This window comes from Netta rufina (assembly GCF_964035555.1).
Source record: "Netta rufina genome assembly, chromosome: 26".
Lineage (NCBI taxonomy): Eukaryota > Metazoa > Chordata > Aves > Anseriformes > Anatidae > Netta > Netta rufina.
In genome coordinates, this window is record NC_140150.1 from 915,485 (window position 1) to 942,564 (window position 27,080).

The window sequence follows — 27,080 nt, forward strand, 5'->3', positions numbered from 1 at the left end:
GGCAAACCCATCAGTTTGTATGCAATTGGTAGAAGTGACAAGGATAAAGTGAAGAAACTCAGACCATAAAGCCTGAGTATCTGATAAAAGAATGTGTAAAGAGCAGGAATGGGGAAGCTAGGTTAGGACTAGCTGTGACTTGTAAAGATACTGTTAACAAATGTTTCAGAACTGGCTTTCCTCTTTCCTATTTCAGTGGTCAAATGTGAAAACCCAAAAGTTCAAAATGGAAAAAAAGTAACTGGATTTGGACCTCTGTACAGCTATGGGTACTCAGTTAGGTTTGAATGTGATCCAGGCTATTTCATGATCGGACAGGATGTAATTACCTGTCAAGAAGATAACACCTGGCATCCGCCAAAACCGACTTGTGAAAAAAGTAAGTCGTTACATAGACATAGCAATCCAACTTTTCTTGTAAGTTGAGAGTGCTGTAAGTCTTAGCTAAAATTTGAAGTCAGTATACTGTAGTTGGAAATCATAAACTGAGGAAGTTGACATTGAGCCTCCTCTATGGACGCTGTTTTAGGTGTTCACGTGGTTCTTAACAATTCTTGGGTGAGAATGAGTTGAATTGCAGATTTGCCTATAGAAGTTGCAGCATGGACTTACCCGTGATGCTACCACATCATTATAGCATCACGCTATTTGTTCAAGTGATTTCATACAGAAATACAGGAAGAGGTGTGTTTCTGAATCGTGATGGAAAATATGAGGGTTATGCACAATGAGGGAGTTTGTAATATCCTAGAGTAATCAGAATCATCACGTCTGAATGTGTTCTCACCCAGCTCTTCAACTCTTGCTTTCCAGGCACCTTGTATAGCATGCAGTATGTTGTTAGATTTTTGACAGGCAATTATTTTTAGGACTCATTTGCATGGGACATGGCAGGGGATTTTCTACAACTTTGTTCCTTTCTCTGTGCTAGAGAGAGGGGGAATGTTGCCACAGAGTACAGTGAGAGGATTTCCTACACGTATACTCTAGTAATGAGCTCTCAAGAACGAGAACCACTTTGGCAAAAGGTGTGCTTGAATGTTGTTTAATGAATGGGTCTGACAAGGCACCTTTCTTAGGAAAATAATTAACCAACAGATACAGATTTCTCAGCTGCTATATCATGATCATACTACCCTAACAAATACCTACAGTGATGTTTCATTAAGTCTTCTAAAGGAAAAAATTGCATTTAAAATTGTGAAGGTATGCTAGAAGTTTTAGCAATTCAGGTATACTAATTTATTTTTCTCATACAATGGCAATTTATATATACTGAGTGAGTTAATGAATTATAAAACATTTAAAGTGTGTTATCACTACACTTTTAAATTTCAGTGCTAGCTACTGCGTGTATTTCAGTATGAGTTACTAATTAATACTTGTATTAGTTACTGAAGATAGCTGTGGTGCCCCAAAGATCTCACATGGACAAGTGATTCCACTGCAATCCGAATACAAACAAGGAGAGTCTGTTCAGTTAAGGTGCGATCTTCACTGTGCTTTTCCTGATGGTGCTGAAGAGATCACAGTAACGTGTGAAGGACAAAATAGATGGAGCTCTGTACAAAACTGTGCATGTGAGTAGAATTCATAATTAGTAAAATCAAGGATGGACAAGTTCCAAATGTCTGACGTAACAGTGTGCAGCCCCTGAAAGTCAGGTACCTGTCAGTGTGCCCAGCTGGGCACAGCTGAGTTCTGTTAATAGGTGATGAGTGTCCTGGGCTGTGATCTGAGCAGGTGAGGAGAGTTCTGTGCCTGGTTGGAGTCCTAGTTTAGTCTTAGCTTTGTGTATAGAAATTGACAAAATTCAAAAGTCTGCTTGAAAGGTCTGGAGTGGGAGTGTTTTCTGAAGATTCTTCCCTTGATGACAAACTTTATGCTCATTTCACTCTGCATCATGTGATCACTCATACTATAAACAGAGAGGTTCTTACTTGGATGCAGCAGCTTGTCCTGATGGAGTTGGGATGTGTATTTCTGTTAATGTGTCTGAAACGTGTCCATTAGCAAAAGTACCTACGGCTTATAGGAAGCAGGCAGCCTTTCCATGTAAAATGTCTTGAGGGTGACTGAGCTTCTTACATTTACACAACTCTAGGGGCTTCACGGGCTTTTTGTTGGCAACATCATTGATCTGTTCCATGTACCAGCTCTATTCTTAATTTTTTTTTTATTTTTTTTTTTTTTTTCAGGTAAGCCTGTACATCACGATTCCTCTCCAGTCATTAGTCATGGCAGAGTAATTTATGGACAAAAACCTGAGTATGCTGTAGGGGATGCTATTACAATTGAATGTTACGCAGGCTACACGTTACACGGTGCAGATCATATTGTGTATATGGGAGAAGGCAAATGGAGTCCTGAAGTCCCAACTTGCCACTTAAGTAAGTATGAACTGCAAGAATTTCTCACAGGATAAAAGTATATGTAACAGAAAACTTACTTCTTGGGAACATACCTTTATATTCAGGAGAAGTCATTTAATGCAAACTTCCATCTTTATTTTGACGTAAGAAAACAAGGTTTCGGTAAAAGTCCATTCAAGAATAGGAATATTTTAAAATAAATAGAAGTTGCCATGTAAACAGACCTGCTGCAAGGCTTGTCTTGGCAAAAATGCTTGACCTGTTTGAAATACCCTAATGAGTATTTGTATAAGATACATTTGTGTAACATCTTCAACAAGTTGTGTTCCTCATAACACTCATTTGTTTTGTTTTAGGTGCCTATGTTATCGCCATCATCTGTGGTAAGTATCATTTAGAACCTGAACAATACACAATGTGAATTTTATTTTTTTTTGTGGAATTGATATTGTCATCTTCATCTCTGACTAGAGTAATGTTAAATGATTTTAAAGGTTTGATTGTTTTAAAATTATTTTAGTGTTTAAAATTTTAGAAATGTCTACTGAAGTTGCAGAATTCAAAAAAAGTTAAGGTTACTTAGCAATTATAAGTCATTTTTTTTGTAAAATGTTTTTTCATATATGTAATTAGATTTCAAAGGCAGTGTTCCACGACTTTGTCACTTTCATAAACTCTTCAACATTTGGGTGTACTGAAAGCATGAACAGATAAATAACTGCCAGTGAACTGAAGTGCTTACTCCATCTTTCTGTCCTTGTGCTTAGAAAAGTGGATAACAAACACATTTTTACAAATGTGGTTTTCTACCACTGATTCCTTGTAAACTATTTCTAAAAAGTAGAGTTAGGCTGTTGTGACATCTGTTTTAATGTTCCTGAACTGGTGGTGTTTTGCCATCTTGATGATCACTGTTCTTGAGCAGATCTACCTTGAAGAGTCTTGAGTAAAGCATCAAACACATGTGAAATAAGCCATGAAAATTTAAGTGTTGTAAGAAGAGGGAGTTGTACAGGACTCTGGGTGAAGACAGTGCTAATTTTTGAGGCTGTATTTTTTTTGTGAGTTAGTGACTGTCACTCTAAAGCTTTTTTTTTTTTTTTTTTTTTTTTTTCCTGAAGTGATTACAGTAGTTCTGGTGTTCCTGGCAGCCTTCTGGGTCTATAAGAAATGCTTTTCACAAGAAGGGTGAGTAAGCCTGCTTTTTTTTTTTTTTTTATTGCCAATTTCTGTGACTGAGCAAAAGCAATGCTAACATATATTTAAGTTTCTTGAGCTTTATCTGCCTTTTCTGTTTCAAATGCCTAATGTTTATACGTAAGCTTAGCAGCTGATGGGAAGCTAAAGTGCCTAACAACATATTTGACTTTGTTTTTGTATCTTTTATTCAAATAAGCTGCTAATTAACGCTTGTGCTATTTTTAGGGAAGGAAAAACTGTGCTTGGGTTTATATTTAACATAGGTACACTTACCAAGAAAGTAATTTTGCATCTGCTTTAAAACATGCCACTTTCTCTTAAAAACAGTGGTAGTATTGGCTTGGGTGGGCTTCACCTGCTTTATTTTCTTGCCTAAGTAAGCATTTGGCATCACTAGAGGTCTCCATAGGCTTTAAGAGCTAGAGGGGTTGAAATGAGCTTGGAAGCCTTGGAGGTGAGCTAAGGGGCTTCCTTGTTTCTACAGATGTATCAATGGTAGTGAGGGGACCTGGACAACCACTGTGTTTTGGATCAGAAACACCTTAAAATAACACAGGCTTAATTACAATGAAAAAAAAAGCACATGAAATTGACCTAAAATGGTCCTCCTGTACTGTTTGAAAAAGCAAATAGCTGGCTTTGCAACTGGAATGTATAATGTGTAGATCCACTTCAGTTTTTCCTTCTGCAGCAGCAGTGATTGGTATCCCTACATTACAGACTTGTAAAATATCAAATGCATAAATAGTAGTATTTTGTTTTTAGTGGAACGCAGGGCATTTTAAATTTCATCTTCAAAGCGGGTAGTTGTTAATGTATGCTTTTTCATAGGGGGTTGGCAGGAGATTTGAATGCCTCACTGTGCATTGCTTCTTGTAGTGATTTCTTATCTTACCTTCTTCAAAAAAAAGTGGAGGAATAGTTTGTAACAGGCAAAATACTGAAAATACAGAGCAAGTTGGGTGGTACGCATGCTATATGCATCTCATCTGAACTGACTTAAATTTCAGCAGATCTTGTTAAAAGATTTTTGGGGTATGTGAGATGAAGGAAGGGATTCTTATAATAAAGCCCACCAGAGGAAATATTCCTGCAGTTTGTGTTCATAGTACAGTACACACAGTCCTACCTGGGAGACTCCTGAAGCCAGGTGACATCCAGCAAGGTTTTAGCCTTAGTGTCTTCCACGTAGGCAATGTGGTATCTTTACAAGGGCCGCAGTGGCCCTGTAAGCAGAGTGGCAGAGGCTGTGTACCTGCACACTGCTGAGCACTGCGGTGCTTTTGAGTAATTGCTTTTCACCACCCATGGCTTGGAAAATTTGCAACCCGGATAGTCTGAGGGGGAGTTAAGAGTGTTAGGGCAGCACTTTGTGTTCTTCATGTGTGGAGAGACTTCTCAGTGTGGAGAACGAAGAAGGGATCATCAAAAATGAAATAATGTTGTATTCTTGAAAATCCCACGCCGTGAAACATCTTACTACACCTAGTGCTTTCCTTAAGCTTCATCGCTGTGAGCATCTATTAAATCGCATTCTTGTCTGAAAGCCCAACCTGACCTCCTTTTACCAAGGCCTAGATCTCACTGTTTAGTTTCCTGGATTCCTGACGTAGTCGAGCCTTTCTGACCCATTGTGCTTCTAGTACCTCACACTGACTGGGTTTGTCTTCAAACTGCAGCACAAATCTTTTCTCACCCTCTGTCGCTTGTATGTCCAGTCTGTCAGTTTTATAGGATATATTCAATTAGACCTTTTTCCCCTTCTGCTGTTCAGCTCCTATACAGTTGATGAGAATTGCAAGGAAACATGTATTTTAAAAACTAATGTGCCAGCTGAGATGGAAGAAACTGCACAAATGACTTAATTGAATCTTAAAAGGTACATGCTTTCCGTTTCATTTGGACATTTGCTTTAAGCTTAAGTGTCTTTTTTACAGTTTACTCAATTTCAGGGGAAGCATGGAATCCAGTACACCTCAGTTTCCTATAGGAAAGGTTATACTTTGTTCATTTTGTGAGAACAGGACGTGTTACCGGAAGAACTGTCATTCAGTGCCATAAATGGTAGCTTCCGCTGATCACGTATCACAAATCTTAATTTTGGGTTGGCTTCAAAGAATTAGTAATGTTTTTCTGTGTGATTGAAGCCACGTACGGACTCAGTGGAACATTGTGCCTCTTTCAGTAACATGAAATGGGCTACAACAGTGCATTACAAAAAGTGCAAACGATCTTTTTAGACCTTTTATAAAAAGGCAGTTTCTCTTTTCAAATTTAGAGTTCTGTGGGCCTGAAAAGTGCCAAAATACAGTTGCTTGTTTGGAGTTGAGTTTTCTCTCATGTTTTAAACTAGCACTTAGTCTTGTAGTCAGGTGCATTTGACGATGGCTGGGATTGCACTTGTCTGGAGTGCAAACGAGCTCTTTTAAAAATCTGACTCTTTAAACCTTGTTGCAGTATGACAGATTTAAGACAGGAGAGATTAATTTGATTGGTATTTATTGGCATTTTGTCATTACTATATTAATGGCTAGAATTTGCTCTACAAATGGTTTTATAAACTTGTGTATTTGTGTTGATTTTTTTCCATTGCACAAATTCTGAGAAGGTAATGATTGAAAAAATGTCTGTTTTAACATGAAGGTCTTCTCAAATGAATGGCCTTTTTAAATTATTTTTTTAAAGACCAAGTGACTTTTGAGTATTCGTCATAAGTTTGAGATGGTGCACACGAATAAATACTATATTTACCTATGAAATAAGATGTACGTAATAGAGATGAGATTAGTTTTCTGGGTTAGTCGGCCTTCTTTTTGTAGAAAGAAAAAAGGAATCAAGTTCTTATTTCTGGTCTTCCCTTTTGTTCATGGCAATAGGAGAAATTAATGTTCTGCCATACCAGCTGGTATGTGTACACGCTGTTAGCTCCCAAGTTTTTCTTCCTGTATCTACAACTCCTTGGAGACCTCAAGCGATAGTGCAGAGGTTTGTTGCTTTTGGTTGAGTTTTGTTGTTCTTTTTTTTTCTGTAAAAGAAGAGATGAGTTACTCAAGAATGTGAAAATACGCGCATATGGGTATAACTAGTTGTGGATGTGACTATAAATTTTAATCCTCATGTTTAAATATTGTATATTTGCTGTTAGCAGACTACAGAATCAAAATTCTCACTAATACTTGGCTTCTGGTTATAAAATACGTACTAACCATAATACTGTGCATAAAATAGTATAAGGGTTGCATGTGGTGCAGCTTCCAAATGAGTTAGGAATCCTGTACCTGTTCTAAGCTCCTGATAATACTCGGGCATGGTCTCTTCATCGCTTGAAATGATCCAATTGGATCAAATGCTTTTCATTCAGGTCATTCTTAGTAGCCTAGAGGCTGAAAATGAAGCAAAAATCTCATAGTTTGTCGGTTGCTGAGTAAAAAGAGGACAAATGATTTAGTTTCATGATTTTACGTGTCGATTTAATAAAACTAAGGCTGTGCTTTCAGAATAAATGTAAGAACTATTTACATGTAAACTCTCTGATTTGCCTTGTTTTTTTGTTTGTAGGAAGAGTGACAGCACTGCATGTACTGCCAAATATACGAGCTGTAAAGCATGAATGACCCTTTCTGAGGGTGGGAGGGGAACTTGCAGTTGAATGTGCCTATCAGAAATGGAAAATGAGTGCATTAACTTCCTGCAGATAAATCTCTCTTGTACTGTTATATACTACTGATTAACTGTAGTAGGAGATCATTAATAGGATTTAAAAAAAAAATCAGAATATCCATCCTTGCTGTCCTTTGTGGGTCACTCCTATCATCTTTTCTGTGCATGTGAAATGGACTTAAAGGCACCTCGTGTAGCATGCACCAGTGTCTGTGTCGGCGGGAGTGCTGCGAGCAGGACTGTCACAGTACCGGCTGCTGCTGCCCGCCGCCTGCAGTGCTCCTCTTTCCGTACGGAAGACTATGCAATGTTAGTTCTGCTCGCTAAAATTCTCATGTGCTTCTCATTCATTTTCACGGTCAAGGGGGGTATAAATGATGATTATTGTATTCTGAAATGTTTTAATTATTTCCTGAAGAGATAAGTACCATTTAAGGCTCTGTCCGCTTGAAATGATCAGTTTAGATCTTGTATATGCTATTTTTTTTTGTTTGCCCAAGGTCGTTTCTGTATATCTAATGGATTAAAATGTGCCTTTGAATTGGTTTTATAGCTTTTCTATTGCCTTTTAAGAAGGAAAAAAGCCATTTGTATTCCTGGCTCCTTGGCTTAGTCCCAGAAACACCATAATGGACTTGTTGCAATGGGAAACTGAAGGAAACTTGAATTCCATAGCGGAGCATCCTCTGATTTTGAATTCGTTGGCCTGTTGACAGAAGGTGCCTAACCATAAACTGCTTTGAAATCTGTGGTAGCCATCCTCTAAGATCATTGCGATGCTTGATTTTTTTTTTAATTTTTATTTTTTTTGATCTGTTTCTGAGATAATTATGTTGTTTCTTAGGATAGAAAGGGTGCCATGTGGGTTTAGCTTCCTTGTTGTTGTTTTTTTTTTTTTAATTACTATTTATAATCATATATTCCATATAACAGCATTTCAAATCCCTGTAGGCAGACTACTATGCTGAGTCGAGCTCTGTAATGCAGGTGGTGTGGATATCTGTTGAGACACGAGCCTGTCCCTGTCTGGCTCCCTTCCCTTTTCACGGTAAGGGAAGACCAAGCCACCTTAGTTGCAGGAGCGAAGGAACGGGTATGTTGGTGATGTGGGAAGACGTGCTCTGTCTTTAGGTAGCCAGCCATGCTATGAAAGGGTTTGGTCGAGATGGTGACTCCAGGAGCTCCCATCACAGAATTTGCCTTGAACCGAGGCTCAGACACGCACTGCTGGCTGTTACTTTAAATGCCTACTGGCTATTTCAGATCATCATGAAAATCAACAGCTAAATTAGGGCAGGTTTTGGCTTTGTGAATCTGTGGGAAAAAGAACCAGTTTTCCCAGGGAAAAAAAAAAAAAAAAAAAAAAAAAAAAAACGCCTCACTGCAGATGGCCGAGGCAGCATTAAACTGTTCTCGTCTGTGGTAGATTGACGCTGCTGTCCCCGGTGGTGAACGGATTGTCTCAACATCATCAAACTATTTAGGGTTTCTTAGGTGCTTTGGGTCGATCCCAGCAGTTGTATTGCTAGAGTTTGTAACAGTGTCGGGTTATTTAAAGAGGGCTTTTGGCTGCACTTGTATGTAGTCGTTTGAATAGCTGATACCTAGCTTGATAATTGTTTGTAATTACTCTGATATTATAATATATTGGGAATTGAGCGTGCCGGTTGTTAGCCAGCTTCTGTATGGCATCTCCAATATTAAAATACGCTGAAACGCACTTATCGCTAAAGTGAAATAACTGTAAAAGGTGGCTTTATTTTTATATTTTCCCCAATGTAAAGACTAGTGATGGTTTGTAATATTGCAAATAAAAAAAAAATGTATTTTTAGCCGTGTTTGTCTTTCATTCATCGTGTGGTACACAGCTGCTTTCCATTTTTCTGGAAGATAATTTTTCATGTACCAAATTTGCAGTAGGTGTTAACTGTTGAGATGGAAGTTTGCACTTTGTATGGAAAACTACTTAAAACACCTGGATGCATAGTATAGAGAATGTGCGTTAATTTCCTGAGCAGTTTGTGGTCTTTTGATCGTCTTTTGGAAGAGCAGAGGGTTTCCTAGAACCTCCAAAACCGAAGTGTTCACTCGTGAACCTCAATTTTTACCAAACTTGATGGGGAAGAGGCAGCTTATTGTGTGGCTGTTCTGATGTAACCCTACGTCAGGAGCAAAGCCCATGGAGGGCCCTGGCACTTCTGTCCAGGGGGTGATAGCTGTAATCTTTAGGGAAATATTGCTTGGGTGTTTTTAAGTAAAATATTAAGTAGAATGTGATTATTTTTAGCTGTGTGAGGTTCACACTTGAAATGAACTTTATTTTCTTTGCAAAGAAATGTGTAGTCAGCTGCCTTGTAAAGGCACAAACTTGCCTTTTAGAGGATGGGCTAGAAAAATGATTTGCTCTATCTTTTAATTTGTGCTTCTCCAGTTGGTACGGACTGCAAGCGATGACAGTGTGTAGACTATACAGCTTTAGAAGCTCTATATAAAGTTTGGGGATTCCTGTGAGCATGGGTAGGAGGATAGGCAGCTACTGGGCAATTTGACATCAATATTAGAAGTGATTTTGTCCTGATTGTCATGAATTCTCTATCACTTTCTAAAATGTGATTTGTTTTAGAATTGAACTGGCAATAGCAAGGCACGTTGCACTGTGAGCACGTGAACTTTGTGCTAACAAACAGGCGGGGTGTAACAAGCCCTTGTGTTGCCATCTGCTGGTAAATGCAGCTCTGCGTGGTGGTTGGGAGGCTTCTCGGGGCTACAGAATCGGTGTGAATGCTCGCCTCTGAGCGCGGTTCGTGCAGTGTGCTGGGTGTGAACCTGGGGACTGAAATACGTGAAGCAACTGGATCTCGTCCAGCAGGGAAGCACGTAATCTGTCTACCTGAGACAGAGCCCAATACCAAGTAGCACACAAGTTTATTTAAAAGAAAAGAAGTCTGAGTAAATAACAGGTTAAGGCAAACATAGCACAAGGAATATAGCTGGTCGCAAGGGCCCTGGCTTGCTTGAGTTGAAGAATCTTTGTTAGGTGTTTGAACAGATGCTTGGCTTTCTCTTTAAGCACCCGTCCCAGTTGAACGGGATGCTGACTGTCCTCCTGTTGTGCGGCTGGTTCGGCCTGGAGGTGTAACTTCAGGTCAGAGAACAGAAGAGCATAACAGTCGTGTTTGTGAAGCATGAGCAGCCTTCGGATGGTGTTTATTTATAAGGACTCTGGGGGCGGGGGGAATGAAGTTTTCCATTATTGTTGCTTTTCCCCCTACATCATAACCGATTTCAAATGGTGCTAGACAAAAACTGAGACTCTGAACACCAAGAGAAATCGGTCAGCCTGTGTAAGAGACATTTTCCTGGCTCAGAGAAGAATCCTCTTGCAGATGACAGCTACGCATTCTTTAAAGAAGACTATTCAGTGGTCTGATCAAGTGCTTCATCCACACAGCGAGCATCCTTTTGTGTATGTGAGCATGTTTGTGCAGGTGAGGTCAGGCAAAAATAGTTTAGCTTCAGTTTAGTGGTTTGGATGCAAAGGTATAGAAGTCTAACAAAGCATTACTGGAAGGCAACAACAGTAAACTTCAAAAAAAATTTAGGGAAAGGAGTGGATTGTGTGTGCATTGGTGTGACCAGCACGATTACTGAAGTCACGTTTGGGTTTGTTAACTGCTGAGATCAAACTCAGAGTAACTTACATGGTGGGGTCCTAGCCACTGTACAGGAAGGGGATGTGCTGCTTGCCTCTCAACAGGCAAGAAGCGCTGCGTTGGTTTTCATGCAACCTTCGGATGACTTTACTCTGGACAACTTTAACTCACAGCCATTGTTTATTAAATAAAATACATTTGAAGGAAGACTTTGCTGCTGTGGCCCTAGCTTGAGAGGGTGCGTACAGTGATTGCATAGTGTCTAGAAGTCAGGTGATGTTACAAAATGGATGGGTGTCAAACAATTAATGATTGGAAAAGTGCTGTTTTAAGGAGTAAAGGCTGTCAGTGAAGTTAGCAGCTGCTTGATCTCCTCCCACGCTGTAATTCTTGCTCCTAGAACACTGATTTCAAATGGTGCTAGATACAAAGTGGGAAAATCTAAGCCACCATGTGAAACCAGCTTCCAGAGGAAGACAGATCTTGTGCATGGCTGCAGGTTGAAAGAGCAAATCCTCCATCTCCAGCGTACCTAGAGAAAAATTAATTGATTTCATTTTATTAGAAAGTGAGACAGTGAACTTCAGGATAGGTGTTTTATTGACACATTTTTTGGCATTAGTTGAGGCTGATATAGGAGCAATGAGACGTGATGAAGGAGCCTACTGCTGTAGCAGTGAGTGCAATTTCCTTTGGTAGCCAGGTAAAGCAAAGCTCTTAGCAGCTAGGGGCAAAAAAAGGGCTGACTTTGTAGTGTAGAGAATGCTACTGGTTTGGGAGGAGGAATAAAAAGTTTGTGTCGTACAGGAGCAATGTTTGATGCTATTGCAGTCACAGCCAGGCTATAACCTCTGTGCCATCAGAGAGGACGGTTAGATGAAGAGAAGTTGGGTGCTTTTGTGATAGGGAAAGGAAATTGACTGTCACTGTGGCACTTTGTCAGCTTTATCCCGTGGCTCTTAAGAAGCATGCTTTTAATTAGCAAGGAGATGCAGATTTTTGTGAGGAGTTCTAAATCCTGCGAGCACAAAATAACATTTAATGAAAATAAATGACATGGAAACAACTTTGAGCTGTGGGCCAGAACGAAGCCTAAAAAGGGAGCAGTTGCAAATATAACCGCAACTGGTTCAACAAAAGTTGCCAGGGAGGTAGGAGAGTGTGAAAATGAGCGGCTGACGGTTATTGGGAAGGGAATAGGTGTGAGCAGCACCGTAGCACGGCGCAGCCGTGGTGGTTAACCTGCAGCGAGTGCGTGGGAGCATACGGGGTGTCTTCAGGCCTGTGAACAACTACACACGGGTCATTTGGGAGCTATCAGAGCCTGGCCGCCGTGTGTGACCTGTGCTGATGCAGAAGCTGCTGCGACACGGAATGAAGTTGGGCAGGAGCGGAGTTGTAAGCTTTTACTTATCGATGCCCTGGGTTTTTGGCAACTCCTTGCATCGGTTTTGTAACCGGATCCAAGAATCTGCTTCAGTGCCTACATCTAATGCACACCCACGGACAGCAGAGGAAAGCTCAGGGAACACAGCGCGTCCTTCCAAGAAGGGGCGGGAGGAGAACTGCACTAGATTGCTGTCTGGGTATTTACTGGAGTTTCTAAATCCATTAACTAGGGCAGCAGGGTGAAAGAGGAGTGGAAAGCAGGTTCCCTCCCCAGTGTTCATCTTGCTGGCACGGTTATTTATGAGGCATCCTATATTATCAGCATAAAGATTTACTACTGAAAAGCCGGACTGAGAGTTACTGCTGGCTAGAGGTTCGTTGTGGCACAGATGAAGTACCCCAGCAGCATCCTTTGGAAACAGGCTCCAAGTGAGGGTTGCTTTGTATTTTTTCTTTTTCTTCTCAGTATTAAGCACGTGCCTGAACAGTAAACAGGAATCTTTATATAAGGTTTTCAAGGAAGTTGCTGGGAATGTCAGGTGTGCTGCGGAAAATGCAAGCTGCTCTGGAGGTGCAAGGCCTGGAGAGCCCCCGAGTGCCTCTGAGGAGCTGGGTCTGAGCACCTTCTCCTCCACCCTCCAGAGCAGAGCAATCTTTCCAGAAATATCGTGCAGCAGTTGAAGACCAGCGGCTCATTCATTATTTATAGTTTGATTAAAAACAGATTTCCTTTCAGCGTGATTAAGATGATGATGCTGCCCCTCCTGCAGGCTACCTGCAGATCCTGCTCTGCCTTAGCAAGCTCCCCTGCCCTCCCAGCAGCCAGAAGGTGTCAGCCCTTGCTGCTGAACTGCAGATCCACCTCTCACGAGGGACACATCCCTGACAGCATATGCTCTTCTTTCCAAACCTAGTGGCATGCCGGGGCAGGCAGCGTGCAGAAGGAAGGAGAAAAAGAGAGCAGTTCAGGACCACGTGATAGGCAGTGCTCGACTGGTAATGTGCATGCAGGGGGGGAAAAAAAAACCTGCTTGTCTCAAGCATTTGCTGCGTGTGTTGAACATGTACCTGTGGGGACACACACGTGTACAGAGACAGGCAGATCCTGTCAGCTACAGCTGGCCTTGCCAAAATGTCCCGGGGTTTTTGGTAAGTAATAGCAGAGCAAATGCAGCCCTATCACTCTGTTTTTTTCTACTTTTCAGACACATTTTAGCAGCAGTACAGTTCTATAGCTTCTTTCTGAGGAGCATCTCAAAGCCTTTCATGGACTTCACACTGCTTTATGCCCTCTAGACAAGTCAAAAAAGGGAAGAAATCCCTGCCTCCCCCATGAAAGGGAGCCTCCTCCCTGGCTGCCGACCTTTAATCCAGTCTGCACGAACCAGACAAGCCCAGGTGCTGCAGACCTGGTTTTCAGAGCCCACAGCTTGTACATTAAGGCACTTTCTGGGGCTTCTACAGTGAGCTAAGCCCTCTGCATGACCCTGTGTGCATCGTAAATTTTTTCTTCCATTTTGAAAAGCCAGAATGAAACTCGTGGTTCATCGGCCTCCGGTCTCCCCCGGAGGAAATGCTCCCATTTTGCATTCGGATCTGAGGCAGAAAGGCTCGATGCATCATCCCCCAGTCGAGGAATGAGTCAGACCAGGGCCAGGTGCAGGACAGAGGGGTGTGACAGTGCAAGTGGTGACCTGTAAGGGGAATTGAAGTGAGTGAACTTCTAAGGTTTCAAAAAGAAAAAAGCTTCCTCAGCTCGGGGGAGCGTGTAACTGCATCTGTTTGTTGTGCTGCTCTGTTACTGCGCGGTATTGCGTAGGTCAGGTATGGACAAATGTGCCCTGACTTGCAGCCTGAGCTCATCGCTGAGCAGCGCTTTCTGGAGCTGCAGCAGCGCTGACCGAGGCCGAGGAGAGGCAGGGTCGCTGCTGCTGCTGCTGCTGCCTGGGTTTGGTGCTCGGGACTGCAGGGTGGCTCTGGAGATGCTACTGCTGTTCGGGGCAGCGCCAACACGCGCGTCCCCTGGGAGCTTAGAGCACAACAGAGACTTTTTCTGTCATTAGGAACAGAATAAAACCTCCAGATGACGTTCCTGAGCGAACGTAGTCTGTTCCTTTAATCTATTAATGCTACTGCAGCCGGAGAATTGCAGTATAAACGGTACAGTTAAAACCCAGGCCCTCTGGGTCTATGAGCCTTACGCTGTCTGTGCCCCACCACCAACAGAAAAGAGCAGTTTGGACCCTGGGCTACAGCGTGTTGGGGGTAGGAGCCTGTGGGGCCTTGGGGCACAGGCTGTGTGAGCCCTGCCTGCCTTTGGGGCACTGATTTCCAGTCCCATAACGGCGATGGCAGAGCGCTCGCTGCGTTTGTCTAACTGCGGAAGGGACAACGAGCTGCCCATCGTCCTGATCCTTTTTTTTTTTTTTTTAATAGCCTGAGTGTTGGAGACTTTGGGATAGGGAAAGACCATTTTTATGCTTGCCTGTTTGACATACGTAGCTCTTTTCCGGATTATTTAGGGCAGGCCAGCTGACAGCAGCAGCAGTGATGGCCAAAGCGTGGTTTGCGATCAGGCCCGAGGGGTGCACTGCTGCCCTTCCTCTTCGCAGGGGCCCTCGACGGGCTGTGCTCGCGTGTGGCTGGGGTGAGCTTTGGAGCTGGCTCCCAGCAGGGTTTGGGGAGAACCTGGGTTCTCCTAAATGGTGCTGAGCGGTCAGTGTGGGCATCGCCCTGGTGCTTTGCTGTGGCTGATCTCAGTTTGAGGGCTGAGCCAGGCACACCGGCTGTCGGGGTGGGCTGTACCAGCCTTCGTTTCATGCTTCTGCCTTACTGATCTGCTGTTCTGTGCTTCGGTCTAATGAAGTAAGCTTAAAAAAATGCAAGAAACCTTTAATTTGCAGATCTCTTGGAATATCTTGCGGATTCTTAACAGTGCAATGCCACTAAGAGAGTTAGGATTTACTTGCAAGACTTTTTTTTTTTTTTTTAATCCCAGAACTTTGTTTCAGACTGTTAAGTGAAAGGTAGTACTTACTTGCTATTCTTTGGAATTACTTTCCCAGAAGCTAACTGAAGGGAACAGCTCAGTGACCATTCTGGGAGCACAAGCCATTAGGGCTACAGTTTCTAATCTGCTTCCTGTCTGCAAATCTGAAATTGCTTCGACTTGCCTGGAGCCAGGCAGTTTTTTTCCACCTTTGCTTTCATGAGAGTTCCTAGGCAAAGCCACAGCCTGTTCGGAGGGCACGGGAAGTACTGAACCACTGAGCGCTATTGAGGATTTCAGATCTCACAAGGAACGATGAGGTGAAATTGGGCAAACTCACCCAAGGGAAGGGAAGGCTGGCACCTCCGTGACCTGGGTCATGGGAGAGCGGTAGGAAAGTGCAGCGCTGAGAGCTCATCAGCTTTAGCTACACACAGCTTGTTTGAGCAGCACGTTACAGCACTAACTACCTTAAAATATTCCCCACCGAGGCAGCTGAAACCAGGCAAGTAATTTTCTGTTCCTAACTTCTGTACATAAGCATCACCTCGGAATATAAAGTATTGATTGCATGTCTCGAACGAAGTCACGGGGAGGTTATTGTTGTGATTTGTATAGGCAGTGCAGGAACATGGTGTTTCCCCACCACTGCAGTTCTAGGTAATGTCAAGGGAAGTCACGCTTCTCGTTGTCATTGAAAAGAGAAAACAATGTCCTGTGCCAGTGAGGAGCATAAGGACGCGGATACTGCCAGATGTTTACAGAAGTGTAACCTGCCCTTAAACCTGACATTTGAAAGCGTGCTCGGTACCCACAGCAGAAGGCCCTGGCAAAAAAAGCTGGAGAAAAGCACGGACCCGGCTCCCCCAGCACCTGAGCTGTTTGGTTTGTGTGTGTTCCCACAATTTCCATTGTCCTTCCTCTCACAGCAGCTTCGCTGTGTTTGGGAGCCCTCCTCGGTGTTCAGGAAGCGTTTGGGCTGTACGGCCAAATGCAAACCCCTCGGCTGCTGGTGGACACGCACTGTGCACCATTTGCACTGGGTAAAGATTGTTTGTGTGGGGAGCTGAAGAGATGTGCTTAACTCAGAAATAGCTCTCTTCCTTGGAAAGCTGAAGGTCTGAATCACACTGTGTTGGCTCAGTTTTTAGCAGACAAGCTATCACATATGCCTCCCTGTAGGCGAAGAGTCGTCACTGGCATCAGGATTAGCAGCCAGGTTCTTTTCCTTTGGAAACTAGAGAGAAACTAGAGAATAATGCCACCGGAGGCTGGAGCAGGCTGTAAGCACGGTTGGGGCAGGATTGCTGGGGAGGGGGCCGGCAAAATTGCCAGGGGGAAGGGTCCCCCTGCAGCCCTGCTGGGCCTCTGCTGGCTCTGCTGGAGCCCCGTGTTCCTCTCCTTGTAACAGGACCTGAGAACGTGCCCCTGAGCTGAACTTTGTTACTGCAAAGGTGGCACAAAGTTATTCTGCCCTAGATCCTCCAGGCGTTGGCCGCGCGGTGCTGCCCGCAGCACACCCAGGGCTGGTGCTGCCCTGCGCCCGCTGAAAATGCTAGCGATGTGGACAGATAGAAACCCCTGAGAAAATGGGGAAATCTGGCAGGGAAAAAGGCAGCCGTGGAGCTGTGGCGCCTGAAACTAAAAGCCCAGGAGAGACAGACACCGGGGAGCTCCGAGCAGCCTGCGGAGTCCACCTGATAAAGACTGCGGGAACAGAAATTCAGATATATGCAGAGACTTTTTTTTTTTTTCTCGTCTGGAACATGGTGTGAGTTGATGCGTAGTCCTTAAAAATATGCTACTCCCAACTCCCAGCAGGCCAGAGGAAGCCTTTTCAAGCAAGTTTCTGTAGTTTGCTCAAGAAGCAAATTACAGATCTGAACTTCAAATGCTTCTGAGATCCAGGATTGTTCTGGATCTATACTTTCAGACCCGGTGTACCCCCTCCCGCAGTAGCATTAATTTTCAAGCCTCATTTCCAGGTTCAGGGCTCCGGTACTGCCACTGTTTTAAGAACCAGGGAGCAGGAGTTCCAGGACCAAGTGGTCAGTGACGAGGAGGCAGGGGAGTGACCTTGCAGCGAGCCTGTCCCTCTCCCGGAGCCGTGCCAGTATAAACGGCGCGTGCCTCCCAGCGCTGCTGAAACCATTTTGTGAGATTCCCAGGTTGGCCATTTCTATGCCGGCTTTGCACCAAAACTTTTGAGTGCGTGAGAACAGGGTAGGGTATTCCTTCTTGTGCTATAACAAGGGCAGCTTTGTCACCTGGGCTTGGGACTCTCTGGATCTATGGACAGGTATATGGAGAATAGCAGCAATTCGGCTAGCTCTTGTATACAACTCTCCATTAGCATCGGTAATACTGATACTGAACTGATGCAGCTTAAAGCTCAGCCTCCCCCCCAGCCACACCCTTATTAAACTGTAAGAAAATGCCATGAACAAGTTTTAGAAAACATGCAAGGCAGCCGTGAATTTTCTGAGTAGGTCTGGAAGTGATTTGTAAGAGGAGTGAGGATGCAATACTTGGCATCTGGACGTTCTAGCGAATTTTCCCAAATAAGAAAAGAGAAACGTTTCCTCATAGACTGCAAGCTTTTCACAGCATCAGTAAAGCTCCTGACACAGAGCCCAGCGCTGTATTTGTATGACATGGAAATTAACAGCAGCAGCAGCACTGCAGGCTTAGAGTCTACTCTGCGTGCAACAAAATGGCTAGGGGTGCTGTCGCGTTCATCTGAATTCCTTCACCGATCGTGGGTGGTAAAATAGGTGGATGCCGAAATCCCTGCCACGTCAGGTAGGGCTGCAAACTTTAACATCGGTATTAAATTAATGTTTCTAACCGTCTTCTTGCCTGTGCCCTGATCAGCTCAACTCCACAGAGCAGAGACAGGAATGAGCAGCAAAAACGGACTGCGTCACAGCTGTAACATGACCATCGGCAAAACAAGTGCAGAAAGATATCATGGCTGTCTCATCGCTCCGACAGCTTTCTCTCAGTATCGCAGAAGAATAAGCTGGTAATGCTTTCCTGCTCTTAAATTTATGTCCCGAGCATTTGCAATTCTTAACTTTACCAAATTTTGCATCCTCGAACAGTCTAAACTCCCAGGAAAATTGCACGTATTTTGCCAGCAGACCCAAAGCACTAACGATCACTGCGTCACAATGCCGCACCAAGGCTGGGAGATAGAATAAACCCTACTGTACAAAGGAAGGGAACCAAAATACTGAGAAATGAATCAGCTTACACAATATCACACACACGAGTGTCAGAGGGAGTAAGAAATCATAGCTTTTCCAAGTCCTTTCGAGGCAATACACAGAAAAACATTACGGAACAGTTTGCCACGTAGACCTCACATACAGGCACAAAATCGCTTCTGTCCTACAGAAATATGCCATGTCCCCTTCTTAGCCTTGTTTCTTGCAAGTCCCCCAGATTTACCTGCTGACAGTAACCTCAATTCCCGAATAATGACATTTACAGCTAAAGTTTAACATTGAAATACCTCTCGTCTCTCGGTCTCCTTTTCCTGCCTCTGCTTAGTCACAATTAAACTATCACCGTGGCCAAAAGATGGTAGCGAAAGGAGCAAAAATAAACACATCCCTACGCCGAACGCTGATACTCAAATTATGCGTGTGCCTGGCTGCCAGTTGCACCTACGTCCAAAGGGCTGAGAACTGCCATTACGCAGCGCTACCTTTGCAAACTAACGGGGCCTCCACCACGCAGCTGTGGTGGGGAGGAATGCAAAGGGCTGTCCGCTCGGACCCACTTAACCCTCCGCTCTCCCGGGAAAAGCAAGCATCGTTTCTTAGGCCAGCTCCTGGCCGTGCACACTGACCTCCGCGGCTGCCTTGCACTGCTCCTGTGTAACTGTGTCTTTCTGCCTGTCCGTCTTGCTGCAGGGACCACCGCTGTTGCTGCTGTTCCCGTTGTTCCCCTGCTCTGCGGAACTGGCGCTGCAGGAGGCGAGGATGCTCCGAGGGAGCCAGCTACAGCCAGCGAGGGCTCTGAGTCAGTAGGGGTTGTGACGACTGCAGCAAGAGCCTGAAACTCCCCGCGGAATCCGGCAGGAAAGGAGGGGAAGCAAGGAAGGTAGAGATGGGAAAGAGGAAAGATCTGGGGAGTGGCACCTACTGTCTGTTTGCTTCTTCCCTCCCTGTTCCTGCCACCGCACTGCCGTTGGAAACGGTATCCTCCCCTCTGGGTTACTGCGCAAAGAAACGGTCGGGGATAAAACTGCAACGCGTACGGCCTTTATAGCAGCCAAAATTCGGTCGGGGCGGGTGTCCGTGTGTCAACACGGCCTCTCTCCCCTCTCCGCCTGCCGTTCAGAGGACAGGCTCCTGCCGGAGTAACCGAGACACCCGCAGTTCGTTTGAGCTGGTTCTAAACCCAGTGGTTGTTGCTAAACAACCAGACCTGACGCCTGCGATGTCAGTGAGTGAGTAATATAGATTAAATGCTTATGCTAGCACGGCCTTAAACTTGTTTAAGCCTTGGTATGATGAAAGGCTGTGGAATAATGTTCCCTGCTATATGAGAAAGCAAAGTTACCACTCCACTGCATAACCGGGCGACTTCCTCAGCCAGAGGGACCAAGCTCAAAGCTGGTTGTGTCCTCAGAACTTCCAGGCACAGTTGCCCATCTTCATTGTTGGTCACTTAAGAAGAGAGGTGAAAAAATAGTATAGTAAATGGTTAAGAGAGAAAAACGTCCTCCTCCTCATCTTCATTTCCTCATCCTTGCCGGAGCCGCTGTCTGTCTGCGGTCTCCCATCCCTCCTTCCCCAGCCTGTCCCAGTCGTCCTTTCTGCCTGCCTTCTTCCTAACGCTCTGGTTCCTTTTGCAGACCTTGCGGAGCCCCGGCTCGGGGCTGCCGGCAGCGCTCCCTCGCCTCGCCCACATCAACCAACTCCTGCCCGGGCAGCATGACGGCGTTTGGGCAGGAGCCTTCTCCGCTTCGTTAATCCCGCCACGCGATTGCCACATTCGGTCCCTGCCCCGAGCGGCTCACAGCACGACCAGCACTCAACTCCCACCGACAGAAGAGAGAAAACAGGAGAGAAAGGAGAAAAACAAAAGCCCCAAACCCGAGCAAGTTCCCCTGGCCGAGGTTGGCAGCTCTGACACGTCATCGCCACAGCCGCGCAGCAAAGCGAAACCACACCGGCACCGGCACGGGGTGACGCGGGGCGCGTGGGCGGGCAGGGCCCTGTGCCTGGCCCCATACCTGCACCCATACCCGCACCCATACCCGCACCTGCACCTATACCCGCACCTATCCCTCCACCTATACCTGCACCCGTACCCGGATCTATACCTGTACCCTGTACCCGTACCCAGACCTGCACCTATTCCGCACCTATACCCGCACCCATTCCCGCAGCCGTACTTGCACCCATACCCACACCTATACTTGGACCTATACCTGCACCCATAACCTCCCCCGTACCCTCCCCCATACCCGCACCTATACTCACACCTATACCTGCACCTATACCGTCACTCATACTCGCACTTAGATTCTCCCCCATACCCGCACCTATACTTGGACCTATACCCAGACCTATACCTGCACCTATACCCATACCCCTACCCTCACCCCTACCTGCCCCTATACCTGCCCCTATGCCCTCCCCGCACCCTCCCCCTGCCCCCCCCCCCCCCGCAGCCGGCCGCCCCGCTCGCAGCCTCGCAGCCAACATTCAGATTTGACACCCCGGCGCCGGCCAATCCGCGAGGGCTTTTCACCTGCCAGCCCTTCCCTCCGCCAATCGCGGGGCTCCTCGGCGCCCAGAGCCCTCCCCCGGCCAATGGGGAGCCGGCCCCGGCCCCCGGTTCATGATGCAGCAGTCCGGGGCAGGACGATCACATGCGAGCTGGGCGGCTGCCAGCACGGAGACACGGCGCGAGCAAGGTAAACAACTCCCCAACGCCAAAATGATGACATTCAATCCCCGAGCGCTGCCTTCCCGGCTCGACTCGGGCCCCTTAACCCCTTTCGGCCGGCGTGGAAGCGTCTGGAAGGCAGCGCCTACCTGTGTGCCCCCCCCCCGGGGGCTGGGGGAAGCCGCCCGGCGTGCCCTGCAATGCTCACTGCGTCAGCGCTCCCCGCTCGGCGAGCTGCGCAGTGACAGAGCTGCGAGCTGGGGAGCGCAGGGCGGCTGTTAACCCCCGCGCCAAATCCTCGCCGGCACGCCAGCCCTCGGGGAGACGGGAGGGAATAAAAAGCCCGAGCAGCGCAGGGAAGCAGCAGTCTTTGCAAAGTTGTCATCTCTTCCCCCACGACTACTTCCCTCCTCTGCATTACGGCAATGCCGGCGAGAGTGGCGTTAGTACAACCTGCGCCGTCGCTCCATTGAGAAAACAGCTCTGACGCAGAGCAGAGCAGTCGTACCCAGCCAAAATAATAATAAAGGCACTCGGGGAGCCGAAGTGAGGGACGAGGGGGGAAGGGGACACCCAGCAAACAATCACAAAACGCAGATGCAGCTCGAGCCCCATCCTGATCAAAGGGTACGTACGTGGGAAAGACGAACCGGACCGAAGAGCTCTGCCCGTGCACCATCTGCGCAGTCTTCAGCCCTCCGCTTGCTGTGTAGCGCCGCAGAATAGAAGGTTCCAGAAATTTCCTTTCCGTTAACCCTTTCGGTGTCTGCCCACTCTCCCTCCCCGTGGGATTAAGCGCGCCGGGTCTCCAGCATCGTCAACGGGCGAAGCCTCCTACGCCAACCGAGCCCAAATATGCTTTCTAAATGACTCCGGATGGTGACAGGAGCCCAGTCCCTGGTGTTGGTGTTACTTCTCTTTCTTGAGCCCTTTCTCCCTCTCTGGCTGCCTCTCTCCCCTCTTGCTGCAGCAGGGCTGTTGCTGGTAGACCTATCGACGGAGCTTGCTCTCTCGCTCTCTCGCTGAGCTCTGTGACGCAGCTCTAAATTCTCCAGCCTGCTCCCTGTGTTATAACAGCGGAACTGCAGCCTTCCAGGGAGCCCGTGCCAGCAGTGCCAGGGCCAGGCACACCGAGGGGAGCGTCGCTCCTGGACTCTGCACCTTTTTTTTTGGTAATTATTATGTTCCTCACCTCGGCTTCTGTGCTGCCTTCCGAGCCGCTCAGCCTCACATCTCCTTCTCTGTTTCTGAGTCACGCTCGCTAGGTTAACTCTTTTAGGATTGGTAGTCAGCAGGACAAATCTCGAACAAGCACAGCTGAAACCACAGCCAACTTTGTGGTGGTTTCTGCTTTAAAAAACCCAAAGCAAATCATCTTGGCTCTAAAAAACAAAAACACACACACACACACACACGTTCCAGTAGAGAGTTAGTGCTTCGCAATTAACTGTTTCGGTGACAGGAACCACTGCCTCACCTCCTAAAATAAAGTGATCTGGGCCCACGTCCTGCAGGTACTTGGCCGGCAGTTGCCTGGTAGCACCATGCGACTTAAAAGGAGCTGCTCACACCAGGACACGCTTTTCTGGACCTAAAAGCACGAAACTGCTGTGGGATCCACACGCCCCTGCTCTGCTGGCCACAAGACATTGATCAGAATGTGGTTCAGCCGCTGGGCAGATGCATTGTGTCAGATAAGGCACTGAAAGTGCTGGAAAGGTATAGGCTCCTCTTAATCTGGATGGTACTAATAAGTGTTATCACACACACAGATTCAAAACGCTCAGTGTAGGCAGGGGAACTAATAGCTGCGTTCTGGGAGTCGCCAGAATCCAGTCATCTCTGCCACAGAAAGTTCCCCAGCAGCTCCGTATTTCAGCGCAGCAGAGCCAGGCACACAGACAATGCCGCCGAGCCCCCTCCGCCTGCCCCTGCCCCGCAGGACAATCCCTCGCATCGATCCGGGGCAGGCACCTGCAGCACGAGGCAGGGGAAGCTCCCGGAGCCTCGAAACCGGAAAATGTGGAGGAGGATCGGTGGTAGATGGAGCAGCTGGGACTCAAAGCGCAGCTAATGGAAAGCCGGCGCTGTACGAGGGAGTGCATGCGTCAGCCTGCACATACAGCACAGCGAGAGAGCCAGCAGGCCATCTGAGGGACAGCATCAGGAGAGGGATTGCTCCACGGACGCATCTGCCATTTTAATTCTGGACTCCGGAGCTGGCTGGGAGCTTCGGGTGTTTCACTACAACCAAAGCTGAAGTAACCACTATTTTTTTTCTCTTCACAGCATCTGAAGAGCCTGAGCTATTTTGGGAATTGTCTGTACTACACTGAAAATGACACCTGTTACACGCAGACACAAATGAGGAGAATTGCAGGCTCCCGGTTTCTCAGATCGGATTCTACCGAAAAGAAAAAAAAAAAATCATATGAGCCAGGGATGTGGGAGAGCAGCGCAGGCTCTTAGCAGGGGTGAAGAGGCTGACCCTTGTGCATTGAGCAGTCAGACACGGATAGAAGAAATGTAAACGGTTTGTTCTGTCTGATGCAAGAGGAAATCAGACCTCTGTGTGACCAAGAGAAGTAGTGCTCGATCGACTCGGTGCCACAAGACAGGGCTCCTTATGCAACCAAGCACATGGGACTTCGAGCCTCACATACATGTTCTGCAGCCAAAGCTGCAAGCATTAACTCTTTCAGTTAACGAAGGTAAAATTGTGACAGTGCCACGGCTACTTAAATGAGTCACTCGGCAGCGATGCTCTGAAGTAGGCCAGGGTTTGGGTGCTGTTACGCAGCCTGCTGGTTTCAGTTACCCCTCGGTTATCTCAGAGGCTCCACCACCACGCGGCATCGGAGCGGATTTTCCCCGTTCCCCGTGTGCCCCTCGCGTGCTGCTGCTTTCACCAGGGGACAGAGGCAGGACAGAGGCAGGGCAGCGGCCACACGGCTGGACCCAGCAGAGCACCGAGGGCGGCCGTGAGCTGCGCTGGCAGCGGGCTGAAAGACGAGGAGCCTCGGAAGTGGGACACGCGGCTGGTGCTGTCAGCGCCCAGCGGCTGTGTCAGTCCTGGGGTAAATGAAGAAAGTAAAATGGAGCTTTGATTTGTTTAAAACGCTGTATTTTGGGGTGTTTTCAGGGGAAAGGCAGCATTTGTTTTATGGTTTACTTTTGTTTGGAAATTACCAGCCAAATTTACCAGCTGTCTTTACCTGATCATAAGTATTTACTTTATGGCAGCACTTAAGCTCCCAAGAAGAATCAAAGCCACGCTGCCCTGGGAAGCACTCAGGGACGTAACGGAAAAAAACAGAACATAAGGGAAAGCTTCATCAGTCGGAACCGAACAGTGGGGCCCAGAAAAAATAAAGTCATCTGCTCACGTAGTTGAATTTGTTAACCTTTGGTTAGAATTTGGCATGGTCTCTGAGCTGAAGCAAGCAAAGGGCTGAAATACAAACTATGATTCTGTGGTAGAAATCAATGCTCCTGGTTTAAGTGGAGCCTGTGTACGTATTTTGTTACTGTTTTTTTTTGGTTTTTTTGTTTGTTTGTTTTGTTTTGTTTTTTTGTTTGTTTGTTTGTTTGTTTGTTTTTTCTTCACTATTTCCGTTCTTTTTTCCCCCTCCCCAAGCAGGAGGCAGAACTTTGGTTTTGGAAGAAAAAGAAATAAGCAAAGTCCCAGGGTAGCAAGCAAGCCTGGGAGATGGAAATAGTCCGCAGGGGTGACAGGAGGTAGGGGAGAAGAGTCTCTGCACGCACACGGTTGTGTCAGTGTCCACTCTAAAGTGGGGTGGGTGTGTGGGGACCCCAGCAGCATGAAAGGGTCAGGAAGCAACTCATCAGTGAACGGAGGAGTGCAGGCTTGCTGTTGCTTGTATGCAAGCAGTACGTAAATGTGCATCCTCGGTTCCCTGGCACCTACCGTGTTATTCTCTGCTGTCATGCTACAATGACCTTAATAGGGATAACATACCGAGTCTGGAGTTACGAAAATCTAACACTCACGAACGTCATCTAATGCCTTGTGGTGTTGTGGGTGATAAAATAACTCTGGCTGGCCACAGAGGAATCTCCTTGGTGTTTTTAGTGACGAATGAAGCCCCAGTGGTACTACACGGCCCTCTCGGCTTCCTGCTGGTGAAGTCTTGGCTCCGGCTCCGGTTTAAATGCCATCAGCCACACCTTCCTCCCGACTGCAGGAAACTGCGATTGTTAAAATCAGGGCATGTTCCTGTTTAACTAAAAGGCTGAGATCAAATAAGCCAAAGGCCTCGGCAATGCCAAACGAATTCCTGCCCAGGACTTTGCAAGTCTGCACAGCTGTGGATCTGCGTAACGCCCTGACCTCGATCGTGTAAGTGACATCTCGGCGTGTCACCCTGGAGAGCAGCTGGTTATAAGCTGATGACGCAAAGACTCAGGCAAATGTGGACAGGTAAATGCCAAATTTACTGACTAGTATCACTTAGCACAAAGGTCTTCAGTTTACCAACCATTGTACTGAAAGCAAACCAGTAACGTTTTTCATATACCTACACGGGATCCTGGCTACTTTAAAAGCTTTTTTTCCAAATGTGAAATTTGTCAAAGCTGCTGCTTCTTCTCAAAATGCTAAACCCTCAGCAAGATGTTTTCCAACAAAAGTCTATTTCAGCACAGAATTCCCAGCCAGCTTGATTCAAGAAATACCCCCCTAAACAACACCACGATAGCTCATCTGCTGGGACGGCTTCCCCTAACCTTCACCAACCAGAGGGTGATTCATTAAAATTCTTTTAATCTGCTTGTTGTAAGTCAGCCTTAAAATCATCAGCAACGACAAAACTACTTAATTCTTTGCTGTAGTAAAACAATTCTCTAAGTTAACTGCAAGTGAAGTAATGTTAGTTGTTAGCCTAGGGAAACTGGCAAGTTTTTAATGTTTGCTTATTTAAAATCAATACAATTTTGCATATGGGAAGGCTGAATTAAGTACAGGCTTAATAATTTGACCCAGATTGTACGTGGAATAAAGCTGGTACAGAAATTCGGGAGTTCCTTGCTCCCAGATTTTACTCAAGCTGTGCCTCTTGCTTAATTACACTCCTTATTGCCCAGAAGGCCCCCAGTCAATTAGCGAGACTTAATCGCCATCTGAAAGAGGAGCTGCCGGAGCAGCGTGGCTTTGGGAGGAAATTGGTAGGAAACAATTATTTAGAGGAGGTACTTCCTTAGTTTCTGGAAGAAAAGCAGAAATACATCTTTGATGCCGACAGACAAGCTGCAGTCCTGCAGCGCCGTCCCAGTGAGCCCCAAAACCTGCAGGATTTTGGGAAGCTGGCAGCGTGCAGCTCCCAAACAGGGATGATTTCTGCGAACACAGCCACCAAAGTTAGCGAGGGAATATTCTCCACATGCACAGTGCATTGTTTTATGCTGTGACAATAATAGAAAAGCTACTGAGTCACAACAAACATTTAGGTTCAGTGTATTTTTTTTTTTTTCCTGAAAGGTTTATTGTTACCCAGACAAGTTTCATTAGTAATGCCAGGGAAATGGCTTCTGCGGTAGTTTCAGTAACTCCTCGCTTTGAGAGGCTCGAACACCCTCACCCTCACCCACGTCTCTGCCAGCCCAGCACATGCACGTGCTGATCCTCTCTCTGTGGTCCCTGCCGGCAGGAGGAAGAACGGGCAGGCATAAAAATGGCAATAAAACCCCTTTCTGGAGCAGTTTTAAACTTGGTTTGACCTGCTCAGGTGCGCCCAGCTGACTGCTCACAAGTTCCCTCTGCTCTCCCCCTGCTGCGGGGCCGTTCAGCTGCTGGGGTGGGTGCCCAGTCCCCAGGGGTGGCCCAGGGGAAGGAGCTGGCACTGAGATCAAAAACGAGAGGCGTGGATTAGTTCCCAACAACCGTCAGGGATG

General features: G+C 46.4%; 1 protein-coding gene across 5 annotated transcripts in view; it reads left to right on the plus strand.

Moving 5' to 3' along the window:
• Positions 1–26,267, plus strand: part of LOC311219034 (membrane cofactor protein-like) — a 29,125-nt gene extending 2,858 nt beyond the window's left edge. Inside the window, exons 6-14 of one of the 5 annotated variants that reach the window (XR_014619142.1) lie at positions 197–379; positions 1,392–1,580; positions 2,199–2,390; positions 2,729–2,755; positions 3,494–3,560; positions 18,138–18,288; positions 19,184–19,373; positions 20,131–22,342; positions 23,460–26,263. Coding sequence is in view for 2 of the 5 variants with exons in the window: in XM_084301991.1 (XP_084158117.1) it covers positions 197–379; positions 1,392–1,580; positions 2,199–2,390; positions 2,729–2,755; positions 3,494–3,560; positions 5,347–5,437 (749 nt within the window). In the remaining 3 variants the exon portion in view is untranslated. Of the gene's footprint in view, positions 1–196; positions 380–1,391; positions 1,581–2,198; positions 2,391–2,728; positions 2,756–3,493; positions 3,561–5,346; positions 5,452–7,130; positions 9,067–18,137; positions 18,289–19,183; positions 19,374–20,130 lie in introns of those variants that run through there. The other 4 variants (XR_014619143.1, XR_014619141.1, XM_084301991.1 and 1 more) reach the window with 4 other exon arrangements.
• Positions 26,268–27,080: the final 813 nt, after the last annotated feature.